This window comes from Sprattus sprattus (genome assembly GCF_963457725.1).
Source record: "Sprattus sprattus genome assembly, chromosome: 15".
NCBI classification, from domain to species: Eukaryota; Metazoa; Chordata; class Actinopteri; order Clupeiformes; family Clupeidae; genus Sprattus; species Sprattus sprattus.
The window spans coordinates 10,613,071-10,630,570 of NC_137913.1; the positions used below are offsets into that span (position 1 = coordinate 10,613,071).

At 46.1% G+C, this 17,500-nt stretch overlaps 1 protein-coding gene across 1 annotated transcript in view; it reads right to left on the reverse strand.

The window, feature by feature from the left end:
• Positions 1-4,380: 4,380 nt before the first annotated feature.
• citb (citron rho-interacting serine/threonine kinase b) overlaps positions 4,381-17,500 on the reverse strand; it is a gene marked incomplete at both ends in the record, with an annotated part of 52,683 nt that continues 39,563 nt past the window's right edge. The window contains 15 exons of the mRNA XM_080852093.1: positions 4,381-4,404; positions 4,953-5,268; positions 8,205-8,378; positions 10,504-10,582; positions 10,833-10,913; positions 12,135-12,263; positions 13,087-13,195; positions 13,615-13,707; positions 14,211-14,350; positions 14,579-14,714; positions 15,223-15,303; positions 15,663-15,838; positions 16,261-16,365; positions 16,787-16,875; positions 17,358-17,500. The exon at positions 17,358-17,500 is cut by the window's right edge and continues 38 nt beyond it. Of these exons, the coding sequence (XP_080708219.1) occupies positions 4,381-4,404; positions 4,953-5,268; positions 8,205-8,378; positions 10,504-10,582; positions 10,833-10,913; positions 12,135-12,263; positions 13,087-13,195; positions 13,615-13,707; positions 14,211-14,350; positions 14,579-14,714; positions 15,223-15,303; positions 15,663-15,838; positions 16,261-16,365; positions 16,787-16,875; positions 17,358-17,500 (1,875 nt within the window). The remainder of the gene's footprint in view (positions 4,405-4,952; positions 5,269-8,204; positions 8,379-10,503; positions 10,583-10,832; positions 10,914-12,134; positions 12,264-13,086; positions 13,196-13,614; positions 13,708-14,210; positions 14,351-14,578; positions 14,715-15,222; positions 15,304-15,662; positions 15,839-16,260; positions 16,366-16,786; positions 16,876-17,357) is intronic.

The following is a 17,500-nucleotide window of genomic DNA, read 5'->3' on the forward strand; positions in this document are numbered from 1 at the left end:
AACTCACTGACTGTATAACTGACTGACTGAGTGACTCTATAACTCACTGACTGTAGTACTGACTGACTGAGTGACTCTAACTCACTGACTGTATAACTGACAGACTGAGTGACTCTATAACTCACTGACTGTATAACTGAGTGACTGAGTGACTATAACTCACTGACTGTATAACTGACAGACTGAGTGACTGCATAACTCACTGACTGTATAACTGACTGACTGAGTAACTATAACTCACTGACTGTATAACTGAGTGACTGAGTGACTATAACTCACTGACTGTATAACTGACAGACTGGGTGACAGCATAACTCACTGACTGTATTACTGACTGACTGCACGACTAGAGGATTTGCTTGGCTGTGTTTGTGACGGTATGATGACTCTCTCACTCGTGTGTTTGAACCAGTTGGTACAGGCTGGACTATTCTCTGACAACCATATAGTGTGCTTGTATGACTGACTGACTGACTGACTGTGTCCAAGGTTCTCCATCAATATGACTGACTGACTGACTGTGAAAGAGGAAAGAACTGTTTGAAGAGTTGGCCTTTATGACTGACTGTGTCTTTATTGTGAGTATATGTGACTGACGCTGTGACAGACAGACAAACCTGACTGTCTGTTTCTGTGACTGATCCTGTGACAGACAGACAGACCAATCTGTTTCTGTGACTGACTCTGTGACAGACAGATAGACGGACCAGACTGTGTCTGTTTCTGTGACTGACTCTTTGACAGACAGACAGACAGACAGACAGACAGACAGACAGACCAGACTGTGTCTGTTTCTGTGACTGACTGACTGAGGGTGGAGTGCTCTTTGTAAAAAAACAGCCGTTAGGAGCTGTGTGGGAATGGTCTAGAAGAAGTGAAGAACAGGATTGGTTTTAACACCAGGAATGGCAAATCAGCCTGCCTTACACTTCCTTTGTGAACACACACACACACACACACACACACATAAACACACACACACCAGGTGTGAATGCTGTGATGAAACATTTTGAGGGTAGCTTCTTCAATACATTCCACAGTACAACCCTAAAGACTGGAACCCCACACACACACATAAACAAACAAGCACGTCCTACACACACACAAACGCACACTGGCAAAGCTAGCCCAGCTCTGAAGTACAATCTCAGCTTAGAAACACCTCTCATTGTCTTTTCCAGTATGAAGAGGAATCCAGTCTTTTCTTTTTACCTGGGGGATGTTTTTATTTTTATAGCTGTCAAATCTAATCTTGACCCCTTGACCCCAGTTTCCTCCTCATCAGGGCACCTTGAACACTGCAGAGCCCTCTGGTCCCAGCAGAGGGCGTTGTGGGCATTTAGCTCATCCTGCTGTCAAATGAGGGGGTTTAACCAATCACAAGCCCCCAAAACATCCCCTCCCCTGTCCTCATCCAATCAGTGAGAAGCTAACTGGCGCGTCTCTCTTTTGTAAAGTAAATAAATAATTGAGATAATATATACAGATGAATATATATAGCGTGTAAGAAAATTGTATAGAATTCTCAAATAGTGGCTTGCTAAATTAGTCACCAAAAATGTTTTTTTTTTTTTCTTTTTTAGCTTGTTACTTTCTCACTTGTTTTCTTTTTGTGATTCACAAAGAGAAATAGGTTTCTATTTTGGATCCTCAATGTGGGGATTTCTGTGTTTTGTTTCAAAGAGCAGAGGATGGTCTGCTGATGTCTTTTTCTTTGGTCGTTTTTTTTCTTTTTTTTACGCTGCAGTGGTCTCTTTGTTGGCTCTGTCGTGGCACCTTTATTTATTTGATCATTTCCCTGTTGTGTCTGAGACGCATCTCAACAGTCTGACGACAATTCAGTTGCCACAAGATAATCAGTGTTGACGTAAAGACACCCCCCTCCTGTGAACGGGAGGGAGAGGGCGAGTGTGTTAGGATGACCTTCATGTATGAGCTGCCTGGACACGGAAAGGGCAGTCATTTCAAACGAGAGACACACACACACACACACACACACACACACTCACACTCACACACACACACACACACACACACACACACACACACACACACACACACACACACACACACACACACACACACACACACTCACACTCACACTCACACTCACACTCACACACACACACACACACACACACACACACACACACACACACACACACACACACACACACACACACACACACACACACACACACACACACACACACACACACACACACACTCAGGAGCTACTTGAGGTCATTGTTTTTGGCAACTTGGCTGTTGTGAGATGCTTGACAGAACGAGCGCCCCTAAACTAGAGCAGTGTGCGTGTTGAGTGCCAGTTTAGGATTAAGCCCCAGAGAGAGGCAAAGACTTTTTGTAACCGGGGGCAAGAGAACACAGCAGCTGCCCCCAAGATTACTACATAACATAACAAGGAAGCTGTACAGTCGGTCCTTCGGCCACCGGGGTACTTCTGATACGTAAGTGCATTTGGTTGATTAGAAGTGTAACACAAACCTCCAGGCGCGTGCTTAGCCCAGTGGGGTCAGAAGCGTGTCCCTCGGAGCCCTCTGCCCAGCGGGTGTGTGAGGGCACCTGTATGGGCCCAGCCCACCCCATGGGCGGTGGGCTTTGGATGCTCTGTGTTGTGAGACAGTGGGTAGAATTCTCCAGTTCTCCCCCACACACACAAATAGAGAATCACCATCAATCCATGAATGTGAAGTTGTTACCGATAAGAGAAGAAAAAAAAAGATTTATTCCATGGTTTTATTTTGTTCACATTGTTATCTCTATCTTTACAATAGATATGGTCACAGACGAAATAAAACTCAAAAATAAAACTGCTGTGCTGGTCGTCTCTTCTTCGCTGTTGCTGTACCTTGTCTTGTGTCATTCTCCATTGCACATGCTCAGTGTGTTACCCTTGGCATAGCAGCATGTGGACAACTATTAGACTGCTTTGGAATTGTCTTTGGCTTTTAAAACAACCACATGTTGCTTACTACTAACTGTAAAAGTAACACTATAGGTCTTAAATGTGTATGGTATGAAAATGCCCTTAAATAAAAAATCTTGCATCAACAAATACCTGGGTGGGAAAAAATCAAGACATCCTTAGAGTATTCATGTTGTGTTTTAATTTAGTTAAACGTTTTCCTTACAAATCAGGTAAAGCTGCTTCATTATCATTGAACATCAATATTTTTATTCATCAAATACACAATATAAGTGATAACTTGACATGAAAACAAAGTCGAGAAAGATTATCTCATGCTTCGGGTTTGCGCTCCTGATTTTTGGTTACACCCTCCTCTGAAGACCTGTAGATGCAGTCCGGCGGTTGTGGTGCGAAGTTTTCACAAGAAAAACGAAGCGGTACGAGTCCCAAACGAACCCTGAGGGCAAATGGAAGTAACGGTCACGGCATGGGGAAAGGAGGAACATCCGTCATCAAAGCAGCAGAGGGCGCCAGAGCACAACATCCGGTGGGAATCACTCGGCGGTCCTCGATGAGTCCAGTAAGCAAACGCCGAATACCTCAAGAAAGTACTAGTGTACGGGAACAGCACAAGGACACTTGTAGCAGGACATACCGAGTCTCCATTTTATTACATATTACAAGCTGAAAACGGCTTTCCCTCAATAATATTGAATCATTCACTTATTAGCCATTCCTTCCCAAAGTAGTAGCCTAACTACTATATTTCATCATTTTCATCTTTTCAAGTAGGAAACTCAAGTTTCAACACTCATTACAAACACGTTGTTCATAAAAATAGTCTTGGCTCAACCAGCCACTTATACCCTTGAACTATAAAAACAGAAAGTATCCTATTTACAGTATAGAAGCAATGGTAAACCTACGATGTGCTTAAACATTGGGCTCAGTGAGATTGGTTTGTTAATTCATGCCATCTTTCCTCCTCAGACACAGAGACCTTCCTAAGGAACACACACCCCACGGTGGTGTTTACAATGCACAACTTCTGCTACACTTAAAACATTCAGGGTTACTGAATGCGAACTTCAATCTGAAGAATAATTTAAGAGTCATGGCACACATAGAAAGATTATAGGCAAAACTTGATTTGCATGTCGCTTGTGGCTTTGGGTGTTGATGATAAATCAGTAAGCTAAGGGGTTAATATTTAAAAAACAAACACACAAGGCTTCGTCATGACACTCTAGATGGAAGGTGGTCCGCTGTGCAAGAGAGCGTCTGCAACACTGAAGCAAGGGGGCGGCAATGCGCATGGCACAGGCTGGGCAGAGGCTCTACCCCCGTGGGTAGAGGTACACGTGTATGGATTCGCCCCCCGTGGGGGTAGAAGTATGGCTCTCCATGGCTCTTAGTGCTTTATTTCTCCTCTCCTCCTGCTGGGGTCCTCAGACCGAAGACTGGTCCCACACCTACACCAGGAGACACATACAGGTCAAAGGTCAGGGGTTAAAAGATATGCTACTGTTTACATGGGAGAACTTCAGGTTAGTCAAGTCAGTCAAGTCAAAGTCAAAGTGTTTATGGTTGCATCCACCAAATTGCTTCAGCGCAGCAAAATTCTTAAGCAGTATATACCAGGGTATACAGATAACAAAATAACATATACCAAAAATAACATATAACACTATAACATATGACCGGTTAAAGGTCAGGGGTTAAAGGTTATGCTACTGTTTACATGGAAGAATTTACCTGACTCTGGAAGGATCAGGACTTGATATCTCCGTGAAAACTAATCTACGGAGGACTTGTCACTATATTGTAACTTTGCTGCATAAGACGAGCGGACGAGCCTTACCTTAAAATGGCCACTCGAGGGAGTTGACCATTTTTGCTTGAGGCTGACAGTTATTGCCTGGGCACTCATCAGACTATATGGCAGTTTAAGATTGTTTGATGGAATTTTACCAGTCAGATACGGATAGGGGAATGCCATGTTGCCATGGCAACAGCGTACCTTGTTCACAGGTGTGAGCTGGGTGCGGACGGAGCTGCTGTGGTGGCGGGAACTGCTGCGGTCGCGGTCGCGGTCGTCGAACCTGCCCGGCGAGCGCTCCCTGCGGCTGTCCAGGACCCTGCCGGGCGACTTCTCGCGTTCGAGCGGCCTTGCGGGCGACTTGTCGCGGCGGAACTCGGTGCGGCCCTCGCGGTATCGGTGCGGGGTGCTTGGCTCGCGGTGCAGCCCTCCTCCTCCTTCCTGGCTGGTTGGCCCGGAGGCCAAGCGCTTGGAGATGTGCTCGGTGTAGGTGGGCGGCCCGCGCTTGTTGGGACTGCTGTTGTGGTCGTAGAAGAGAGCCTCCACATCAGTGCTGTCCCCTGGCTCCAGTCTGCTGCGGGTCAGAGGAGAGCAGCGGGTTAAACAGGAAGAGGAAGAGAGACCACATGACACTTGGATATTTAACAGGAAGAGGCAGAGAGACCACATGATCCATGGATATTAAACAGGAAGAGGAAGAGACACCACATGACACTTGGATATTTAACAGGAAGAGGCAGAGAGACCACATGATCCATGGATATTAAACAGGAAGAGGAAGAGACACCACATGACACTTGGATATTAAACAGGAAGAGGAAGAGACACCACATGATCCATGGATATTAAACAGGAAGAGGAAGAGACACCACATGATCCATGGATATTAAACAGGAAGAGGTAGAGAGACCACATGACACGTGGATATTAAACAGGAAGAGGCAGAGACACCACCTGATTCATGGATATTTAACAGGAAGAGGAAGAGAGACCACATGACACTTGGATATTAAACAGGAAGAGGTAGAGAGACCACATGATCCATGGATATTAAACAGGAAGAGGTAGAGAGACCACATGACACTTGCGCTCTGTTCCGTTGTCCATACCCTCCGTACCTACCATCCTTAGTTTGAGTATGTAGGGTGTTCCGTTTTCCGATTTCCCATATCCGCGTCGAAAAGAAGTATACCCAAAGGACCCGTATCTGTACTCATAACGGTCAAAACGCTGAGTGTGGAACCAGGGTACACTTTCCACACTCAACGGCCGCCATCTTGTCAACGTAGCGGAAAAGGCGGACCCAGGCAGAGCCGCTCAGCTCGAAAAAGACGAACGCGGGGCTTGTCGCGATCGTAATTTCCGGTAAGTGCACCACGGAGTATTAGATTTGGAACAGCACTCACCTGCTGAGAATCTGCGTACCTAGTGAGTGTGTACTGTGTACTGCGTTTAAGTATAGGTACGGTAGGTACGGTAGGTAGGGAAAACGGAACATAGCGCACATGACACTTGGATATTAAACAGGAAGAGGTAGAGAGACCACATGACACTTGGATATTAAACAGGAAGAGGCAGAGAGACCACATGACACTTGGATATTTAACAGGAAGAGGAAGAGAGACCACATGACACATGGATATTAAACAGGAAGAGGCAGAGACACCACATGACACTTGGATATTTAACAGGAAGAGGTAGAGAGACCACATGACACTTGCGCTCTGTTCCGTTGTCCATACCCTCCGTACCTACCATCCTTAGTTTGAGTATGTAGGGTGTTCCGTTTTCCGATTTCCCATTTCCTCGTCGAAAAGAAGTATACCCAAAGGACCCGTATCTGTACTCATGACGGTCAAAACGCTGAGTGTGGAACCAGGGTACACTTTCCACACTCAACGGCCGCCATCTTGTCAACGTAGCGGAAAAGGCGGACCCAGGCAGAGCCGCTCAGCTCGAAAAAGACGAACGCGGGGCTTGTCGCGATCGTAATTTCCGGTAAGTGCACCACGGAGTATTAGATTTGGAACAGCACTCACCTGCTGAGAATCTGCGTACCTAGTGAGTGTGTACTGTGTACTGCGTATAAGTATAGGTACGGTAGGTACGGTAGGTAGGGAAAATGGAACATAGCGCCTGATATTAAACAGGAAGAGGCAGAGAGACCACATGACACATGGATATTAAACAGGAAGAGGCAGAGAGACCACATGACACATGGATATTAAACAGGAAGAGGCAGAGAGACCACATGACACTTGGATATTAAACAGGAAGAGGCAGAGAGACCACATGACACATGGATATTAAATTGTTAAAAAGGTGCCTATGGTCCTTGAAGAGATGGGAATCTACCTAGCCACAGTGTTGCACATAATGAGGCTTTGCCTCTTGTAAGCACCTTGAGACAGTCCTCACTGTTAATGATGCTATATGAATACAATTTATTGAATTAATTATTCCTAAAAGGACAATTAACTAAACTAAACTTCAATCTTATCTAAATGCCCTTAAATCTTAACTAAATCCCCTTAAATCTTAATTAAATGCCCTTAAATCTTAACTAAATGCCCTTAAATCTAAACTAATAGCCCTTAAATCTTAACTAAATGCCCTTAAATCTTAACTAAATCCCCGTAAATTTTAATTAAAAGCCCTTAAATCTAAACTAAATGCCCTTAAATCTTAACTAAATGCCCTTAAACCTAAACTAAACGCCCTTAAATCTTAACTAAATCCCCTTAAATCTTAACTAAATGCCCTTAAATCTAAACTAAACGCCCTTAAATCTAAACTAAATGACCTTAAATCTGAACTAAATGCCCTAAAATCGAAACTAAATGCCCTTTAATCTAAACTAAATGCCCTTAAATCTGAATTAAACGCCCTTAAATCTAAACTAAATGACCTTAAATCTTAACTAAATGCCCTTAAACCTAAACTAAACGCCCTTAAATCTAAACTAAATGCCCTTTAATCTAAACTAAATGCCCTTAAATCTGAATTAAACGCCCTTAAATCTAAACTAAATGACCTTAAATCTTAACTAAATGCCCTTAAACCTAAACTAAACGCCCTTAAATCTTAACTAAATCCCCTTAAATCTTAACTAAATGCCCTTAAATCTAAACAAAACGCTCTTAAATCTAAACTAAATGACCTTAAGTCTAAACTAAATGCCCTTAAATCTAAACTAAATGCCCTTTAATCTAAACTAAATGCCCTTAAATCTGAATTAAACGCCCTTAAATCTAAACTAAATGACCTTAAATCTTAACTAAATGCCCTTAAACCTAAACTAATAGCCCTTAAATCTAAACTAAATGACCTTAAAACTTAACTAAATGCCCTTAAACCTAAACTAATAGCCCTTAAATCTGAACTAAATGCAGTGGTGTTTCTCCATGGGTGCCCCAGCCTGTGGGTCCAGTATCTCGGGTCAGAAGTGCTAACCTCCGGCTGGACCCGGTCCGGTGCAGTTCCCCAGACTCCCGCACCAGGCTGCCCTTGCAGCAGATGACCCGGAGCTTGTTCTGGTAAGACGAGGCCAGGTAGATGGCACCGGACGAGATGGCTGGGCCCAGGTAGCGAGGGTTTGGGATGTCCAGGTGAGCACAAGCCGAAGGTCTGTGAGGGTGAAAGGTCACTTAAGTACAGGAGTGGACAGTGTGTAAAGGTGGTTATAGTGTGCTAGGCCTACAGCCAAGCAAGCACATGTATTTATTTCAGGTGGTGGCCAAAAGGAACATTAAAAAATATCTTTTAAGAGTTTGAAGAGTTATTATTTGACTTTATTATTATTTATGGCTCTGCGTTTCCAGCCACAGGATCCCTTCTTCCTGGGACATGTTGCTCATATATGTTGTATATAACTTCACGAAGGTCTAGGGTTGGCAGCCTTTTCTAGGAGCATAATGCCGAAGACAGAGGTGTTTTACCCCAGAGGAGGGCATAATGCTGAGGTGTTTTACCCCAGAGGAGGGCATAATGCTGAAGAGAGAGGTGTTTTACCCCAGAGGAGGGTATAATGCTGAGGTGTTTTACCCCAGAGGAGGGTATAATGCTAAAGAGAGAGGTGTTTTACCCCAGAGGAGGGTGTAATGCTGAGGTGTTTTACCCCAGAGGAGGGAATAATGCTGAAGAGAGAGGTGTTTTACCCCAGAGGAGGGTATAATGCTGAGGTGTTTTACCCCAGAGGAGGGTATAATGCTGAGGTGTTTTACCCCAGAGGAGGGTATAATGCTGAAGAGAGAGGTGTTTTACCCCAGAGGAGGGTATAATGCTGAGGTGTTTTACCCCAGAGGAGGGTATAATGCTAAAGACAGAGGTGTTTTCCCCCAGAGGAGGGTATAATGCTAAAGACAGAGGTGTTTTACCCCCAGAGGAGGGTATAATGCTAAAGAGAGAGGTGTTTTACCCCAGAGGAGGGTGTAATGCTGAGGTGTTTTACCCCAGAGGAGGGTATAATGCTGAAGAGAGAGGTGTTTTACCCCAGAGGAGGGTATAATGCTGAGGTGTTTTACCCCAGAGGAGGGTATAATGCTGAGGTGTTTTACCCCAGAGGAGGGTATAATGCTGAAGAGAGAGGTGTTTTACCCCAGAGGAGGGTATAATGCTGAGGTGTTTTACCCCAGAGGAGGGTATAATGCTAAAGACAGAGGTGTTTTACCCCAGAGGAGGTTATAATGCTAAAGACAGAGGTGTTTTACCCCATAGGAGGGTATAATGCTGAGGTGTTTTACCCCAGAGGAGGGTATAATGCTAAAGAGAGAGGTGTTTTACCCCAGAGGAGGGTATAATGCTGAAGAGAGAGGTGTTTTACCCCAGAGGAGGGTATAATGCTGAGGTGTTTTACCCCAGAGGAGGGTATAATGCTGAGGTGTTTTACCCCAGAGGAGGGTATAATGCTGAAGGCAAAGGTGTTTTACCCCAGAGGAGGGTATAATGCTGAAGAGAGAGGTGTTTTACCCCAGAGGAGGGTATAATGCTGAGGTGTTTTACCCCAGAGGAGGGTATAATGCTGAAGAGAGAGGTGTTTTACCCCAGAGGAGGGTATAATGCTGAGGTGTTTTACCCCAGAGGAGGGTATAATGCTAAAGACAGAGGTGTTTTACCCCAGAGGAGGGTATAATGCTAAAGACAGAGGTGTTTTACCCCAGAGGAGGGTATAATGCTGAAGACAGAGGTGTTTTACCCCATAGGAGGGTATAATGCTGAGGTGTTTTACCCCAGAGGAGGGTATAATGCTAAAGAGAGAGGTGTTTTACCCCAGAGGAGGGTATAATGCTGAAGAGAGAGGTGTTTTACCCCAGAGGAGGGTATAATGCTGAGGTGTTTTACCCCAGAGTAGGGTATAATGCTGAGGTGTTTTACCCCAGAGGAGGGTATAATGCTGAAGGCAAAGGTGTTTTACCCCAGAGGAGGGTATAATGCTGAAGAGAGAGGTGTTTTACCCCAGAGGAGGGTATAATGCTGAGGTGTTTTACCCCAGAGGAGGGTATAATGCTGAAGAGAGAGGTGTTTTACCCCAGAGGAGGGTATAATGCTGAAGGCAAAGGTGTTTTACCCCAGAGGAGGGTATAATGCTGAAGAGAGAGGTGTTTTACCCCAGAGGAGGGTATAATGCTGAGGTGTTTTACCCCAGAGGAGGGTATAATGCTGAGGTGTTTTACCCCAGAGGAGGGTATAATGCTAAAGAGAGAGGTGTTTTACCCCAGAGGAGGGTATAATGCTGAAGACAGAGGTGTTTTACCCCAGAGGAGAGTGGTTCAGGACCTCCATCACATCCAAGGAGTTGAAGTACGTGACAAACAAATAGGGCTCTCTGAACGCTGTGGTGGAGAACACAACAGATTAGATATTACACACATAACTCTGAAAACACCTGAAATGATGTAAAGAACATATATTTATGATCATATTTATATGTCTATACATATGTACAGATTCATATAACACATGTGTTAGAGTCTGAGACTAGTAGGGTGGTAGGGTGAGGTCAAACAGGACGTTTTATATTAACACATGTGTTTGTGCCCGAGACTAGTAGGGTGGTAGGGTGAGGTCAAACAGGAAGTTCACCAAAGGCCAGAGGCGCTCGGCTCCATTTCAGGTCATCAGGACGGCTCCTTCTGCCGTACGAGTCCACAAACACTCCAAACTCTGTCACAGTGGCACAGAAAACACACACCTGCTGTCACACAGATGCAGCTGACACTTCACACATAATCCCACGAAGTAAACAAAAATACATGTGAAGGGGGTTCAGACAATTTGATTGTTTTGGCGCTATAAAAATCAAATTGAACTAAAATTGAATATGAATACATTTATACAGACAATTCCTTAGCAATTCATCATTTTGAATTTGATGGCGTCCATCCAATCTATCAATGCATCTCAGTGTGTAGTAAATGTCATGCTGCTTTGCCAGAGGGTCAGCCTGGTGTCTGTAGGGGTGCAGAGGGTCAGCCTGGTGTCTGTAGGGGTGCAGAGGGTCAGTCTCGTGTCTGTAGGGGTGCAGAGGGTCAGTCTGGTGTCTGTAGGGGTGCAGAGGGTCAGTCTGGTGTCTGTAGGGGTGCAGAGGGTCAGCCTGGTGTCTGTAGGGGTGCAGAGGGTCAGTCTGGTGTCTGTAGGGGTGCAGAGGGTCAGTCTCGTGTCTGGAGGGGTGCAGAGGGTCAGTCTGGTGTCTGTGGGGGTGCAGAGGGTCAGTCTGGTGTCTGTGGGGGTGCAGAGGGTCAGTATCGTGTGTGTAGGGGTGCAGAGGGTCAGTATCGTGTGTGTAGGGGTGCAGAGGGTCAGTCTTGTGTCTGTGGGGGTGCAGAGGGTCAGTCTGGTGTCTGTAGGGGCTGCAGAGGGTCAGTCTCGTGTCTGTAGGGGTGCAGAGGGTCAGTCTGGTGTCTGTAGGGGCTGCAGAGGGTCAGTCTGGTGTCTGTAGGGGTGCAGAGGGTCAGTCTGGTGTCTGTAGGGGTGCAGAGGGTCAGTCTGGTGTCTGTAGGGGGGCAGAGGGTCAGTCTGGTGTCTGTAGGGGTGCAGAGGGTCAGTCTGGTGTCTGTAGGGGTGCAGAGGGTCAGTATCGTGTCTGTAGGGGTGCAGAGGGTCAGTCTGGTGTCTTTAGGGGTGCAGAGGGTCAGTCTCGTGTCTGTGGGGATGCAGAGGGTCAGTCTGGTGTCTGTAGGGGTGCGGAAGCATAGTGTAGGGGTGCAGAGGGACAGTCTCAGGTCTGGAGGGGTGCAGAGGGTCAGTCTCGTGTCTGTAGGGGTGCAGAGGGTCAGTCTGGTGTCTGTAGGGGGTGCGGAGGGGTCAGTCTGTAGGGGTGCAGAGGGTCAGTCTGGTCTCTGGAGGGGTGCGGAGGGGTGTCTGTAGGGGAGCAGAGGGACAGACCGTGGAAGCAGAGCAGGTACTCCTCCTTCTGGGGTGTGCTGGACACCTGCATGATGGCTATGGGGAAACTGTGGGCTGAGGCGGCGTACACCGCAGACGCCAGAGACAGGTCGTTCTTATCCAGGAACTCTGCAACAGCAGCAGGCAGAGGGAGACGTTACACACACACACACACACACACACAGGTAGCATACACACACACACACACACACACACACACACACACACACACACACACACACACACGAACACGAACACACACACACCCACACACACACACACACACACACACACACACACAGGAAGCACTCTGAAACACTCAGCTATACTGCAGTTCTACTGCGTTTAGCTGTCTCAATCTTTGTCATTGTTGTGCGGCATTACTTGGTTCATTTATTTTCGTTTTATGCTACTGTTTGCTACATTTTATGTTTATACAGTTAAGTTTGTAAAGTGCTTTGGTGAAATACAGTAGTCAACACAACAGGCTTGATAAACATTGTATTAGTTCTACCACTAGGTGGTGCTATTCAGCCAGGCCAGTCTTCTCTGTAACTTCTACTCTACATCCTGAGCCTTGGAGCTACTCCTCTGTTCATCTGGCTGCCCTGTAACCAGTCTGTGCTCTCACACAGAAACCTCACACGTGTGTTTATGACCCCGACAGACGAGCTCAGCTGCAAAGGCTTCTACTTCCCCGTTTAGCGATTCGCGTCAGTGTGACGTAACCACCCGTAGGCGGCTGCTGACTGACAGACCTGGGCCTGATGAGTGCTATGTGTGTGTGTGTGTGTGTGTGTGTGTGTGTGTGTGTGTGTGTGTGTGTGTGTGTGTGTGTGTGTGTGTGTGTGTGAGAGTGTGTATGAGTGTGTGTTCGTGTGTGTGTGTGTGTGTGTGTGTGTGTGTGTGTGTGTGTGTGTGTGTGTGTGTGTGCGCGCGCACTCCCACTCACCCTCCAGCACGTACTGCTTCATCTCTATCTCGTAGAACTTGTTTGTGCCGATGATGATGCTGTAGCTGGTGAAGTGGACACAGCTACAGGGTTCCAGCGTCTCAATCTCCTGGACAACCGGAACCATTCAGGAGAACAGTCATCATTACACCGCTACACCCCAGGGCTAGCTGGACAGTCATACACACAAGGGATCTAGGTGCCTGGAGTGTAGGCTACTGTTGTATTAGTCTGGTGTAGTCCTTACAAAATAACTCGCTCTGAAAACGTTATGTACTTACTTCATCTCCAGGGGACACTTCAGGATTTTTCAACCTGTGCTCTGTTTTATGTCTTTTTAGATCCAAACATTTACTAAGAACGATAAGCGATCGAAATCGGTCCAGTATTGAGTTAGAACGCTAAATCGGGCAACTGCAAAACCACTGTAGTACAATGAAAGTACTCTGTAGTCAGAACATAATTAGTTTGAGAACTACAGAAATACTACGTACTTGATCTTGAGCTGAGCTTGAATGCTTACTGTACCTTGCGTATGCAGAACTTGCTGAGATTGTCATTGTAGCGTAGGATGGTCACTTTGTTAGGCATTGCAGCACAGATGCAGGACCCATTGTCAATCTGAAAGCAACGACATTTCCTCATCACCAATGACTGGTCATGACTTAATATTAAGTCTAATACACTATATTATGTAGCAATACATGTATCATTCATTTGTGTTTATAAAGTGTTCCTGCAGCTAAACCGGTAGAGAAATCGCTAACAATATAAAGCTCGACTAGTAGAGACAGCGCTAACCACCAATCTCAACTGGTAGAGAAAGCACTAACAACACTAGGCTCAACTGTAGAGAAAGCACTTGCAATGCTAAACTAAAGTAGAAAAAGCTCTAACGATTCTGAGCTCAACTGGTACAACCTGGTGCTAACAACACAAAGAGTTGTTAAACATACAGATTATTACATTATGGTAGAAAATGTCTATCTGTACTATGCTGCAAGCTGCTTTGTGTAAAACTGTCTGCTCAATGAATGAAAGTAAATGTAGAGTATCTTATATGTTCACTGTGTAGCACACTGTGTAGACTGTATGGCACTGTGCCCTCTGGTCCTGGGCCTTACCCTGCCCGCGGAGAAGAGGTGGCATCCCTTCACAGTCTCAAAGATGAACGGAGCAAGATCAGCCAGACTGGGCAGATGGGACTGAGACAGAGACAGCTTCACCTTCTTTATCTCCAGCAAGCACAGTGCCCTCTCATCCCCTACAGGCCAAACACAGACATTACAACAACACTTACTGTCAGCGTTAGTCATTGCGACCATAACACCAATATAACAAAGTCAATAGACTCTGTGATATAACAAAGTCAAATAGACTTGTCTGCCTTCAGGGGTAATTTAGTTTGTGTCTAACACACACACACACATACACACACACACACACACACACACAATAATAAACTTTATAGTGCGGTGATGTCTGAGCTCACCAACGATCATGAGTAGCTTGTCCTGTTCTTTGAGGATATGGATCTGGAAGACACTGCCCAAGCCAGGGATGTGTGTGAGGGAGTTCTTGATGACGTTCAGAGCGTACAGACCCTCCTCAGAACCCACCAGGACAATCTGGACACACACACACACACACACACAGACACACAGACACCAATTACTCACCACAATCTAAACATTACAGCATTACAACCATTACAGGATATCCTAGAACAGTTCAACCACATCCCTAGTCTATACTGCTGATGTTATTATATTTGTATTTATTGATTGATATATTTCAGGGACCAGGTACAAAATACATTATTCTCAAAAAAGATGCTTTGTACCAGATGTAGCTACTAGCTAATTTCGATTTGCAGATCTGTCTCTGGACTCCTCATGCAGACCTGATGAAGTACAGGTTTAGCAGACGGATGCTGGGGGTCCAGATCAGTTAAAGAGGCTCAACCGCTATAGGGGCTGCTGCCGATTGGCTCAAGCGCTAGGGGCTGCTGTTGATTCGCTCAAGCGCTAGGGGCGGCTGCTGATTCGCTCAAGCGCTAGGGGCTGCTGCCGATTCACTCAAGCGCTAGGGGCTGCTGCTGATTGGCCAAGAAGCGGCCTGAGATCATCCCCATACCTGATCGGTCAGAGGTAGAGTGCAGTTGATGTCCAGCCTGTCGTCCCCCTCCAGCTTCAGCAGGGAGTTCCCCAGCAGTTTCTGCATGACAACAAAGGCCATCAGGATATGTGACATGTGTGACAACATTAAACACCATCAGCAGAAAGGAGAGTGTACATGAGACTATGGAAATGAACAGACACAGCGAGGAGATGCTGTGTGTGTGTGTGTGTATGTGTGTGTGTGTGTGTGTGTGTGTGTGTGTGTGTGGCAGGCTCCCTGGGCTTTGTTGTGTTGATACTTTCTGCTGAGAGCTTCTGCTGTGCTTTTCAGGGATCAGCTCTCTAATCTTTTAACCCCACAGCGGACACACACACACACACACAGACCCACACACAGACACACAGACACACACACACACACACACACACACACACACAGCCCTGGCTGGCACTCACAGCGTCGGACTCGGCCTTCTCCCGCGAGCTGCGTCCCCCGGCCACGAGGGCCTCCATGACGGCCACCCAGCGCTGCTTCTCCGGGAAGCTGGAGGCCATGAAGTACAGCGTCTGCCCCGGCCAGCACGTCGTGTGGGGGTGCGGGTGAGACTCCAGCTTCAGCACAAACTGCATGTCTGATCACACACACACACACACACACACACACACACACACACACTGTGTGCTGAGTGCTTAAAAATCACACTAAATAGGCCTAAACACATTACAATACATCATTTTGTGTTACAGGACTCATCTACTCTGGTTACTGTGAAAACTGTAAAAAAATATTTTGACAGTCACATTTTTTTTTTACAAATAAGTGTTGTGGACACACAGTTACTGTTATCATCTGGTTCAGGATCATATTTACAGGCACACTCCTATAAATAAATAAACACACATTTAAACAAAGTATTTAGTGTGTATGAGAGACTAGTTTTTTCGTCATGCATTTGTTACTGGATTTCTTCAGAGTCCTTCACCCATATCCGCGACCTATACTTCAAGCAGACATACCAGCAGGTAGATGGTTGGAGTGCAGCGGTGAGGTTACCTGACTTGGCCGTGTTGGGGAGCTCTGACACCCCCACTGCTCCGTGCACCATCACCTCTCCGTCAGAGATGCACAGCTCAAACTCATCCACGGGCTTGACTGAGTCTGAGGGGGAAAAGGCAAACTCACCATCAGCTCAAACTCATCTGCCACTTCACTGACTCTAAATGAGACGCAGAGATATCCAAAAGCACAGACTCATACGCTAACTTAACTGACACTAAATTAGACGCAGAGGTATCCAAAAGCACAGACTCATACGCTAACTTAACTGACACTAAATTAGACGCAGAGGTATCCAAAAGCACAGACTCATACGCTAACTTAACTGACACTAAATTAGACGCAGAGGTATCCAAAAGCACAGACTCATACGATAACTTAACTGACTCTAAATTAGACGCAGAGATATCCAAAAGCTCAGACTCATACACTGACTTCACTGAATCTAAATGAGATGCAGAAACATCCACGTATAGAGAGGGTTAGGGTTAGAGTTAGAGGTCAGGGGTTAGGGGTTATGAACCTTCTCTGGGCTCTGCCTCGTAGAGGACCACTTTAGTCCCCTCCAGCATCACATATCTCCCTTCCCAGCCCTGGCCTCGCTTTCCATTCCTGTGGACACACACACACACACACACACACACACACCCACAAAGAGAGATATACAGAGAGGGAGAGAGAGATGGAGAGAAAGAAAACAGTCACAATTAAATAATTTAGTTGACTGCCATATTGTTTTCGTTGCTTTCTCTATATTATCTGTTTACTGTTTTCAGTCTTCTCCATAATGACAGGTTTACTGTATTACAGGTTCTGAGAATAGTTATCCTCCCCTGTTTTTTGGGGCGGATAGGTAACGTTCCTTTATGTAGTGTGTCGAGTGTCTGATAGGAATCCAGAGTAACATTTCTATATTTAGTGTGTTGTGTGTCTGATAGGAGTCCAGAGTAATATTCCTTTATTAAGTGTGTCGAGTGTCTAATCACAAATCCAGATTACCATTTCTTTATTGAGTGTGTGGTGTGTCTGACAGAGGGCCAATGCCAGATCAGGGATGGACCCTGGGTTAATGTGCAGGGAGTGAGTGGGCACACCTGGGCATCTTCATCCAGGCCTCCAGGTGCACGTGCCCGCTGCTGTCCTTCAGGGGCAGGCCCTGGGAGCTGCTCTTGTCCCGACACAGCGCCTCCGAGTAGTGGATGTTGTAGTCAGAGGGCACCCCGCAGGACGAGGGCAG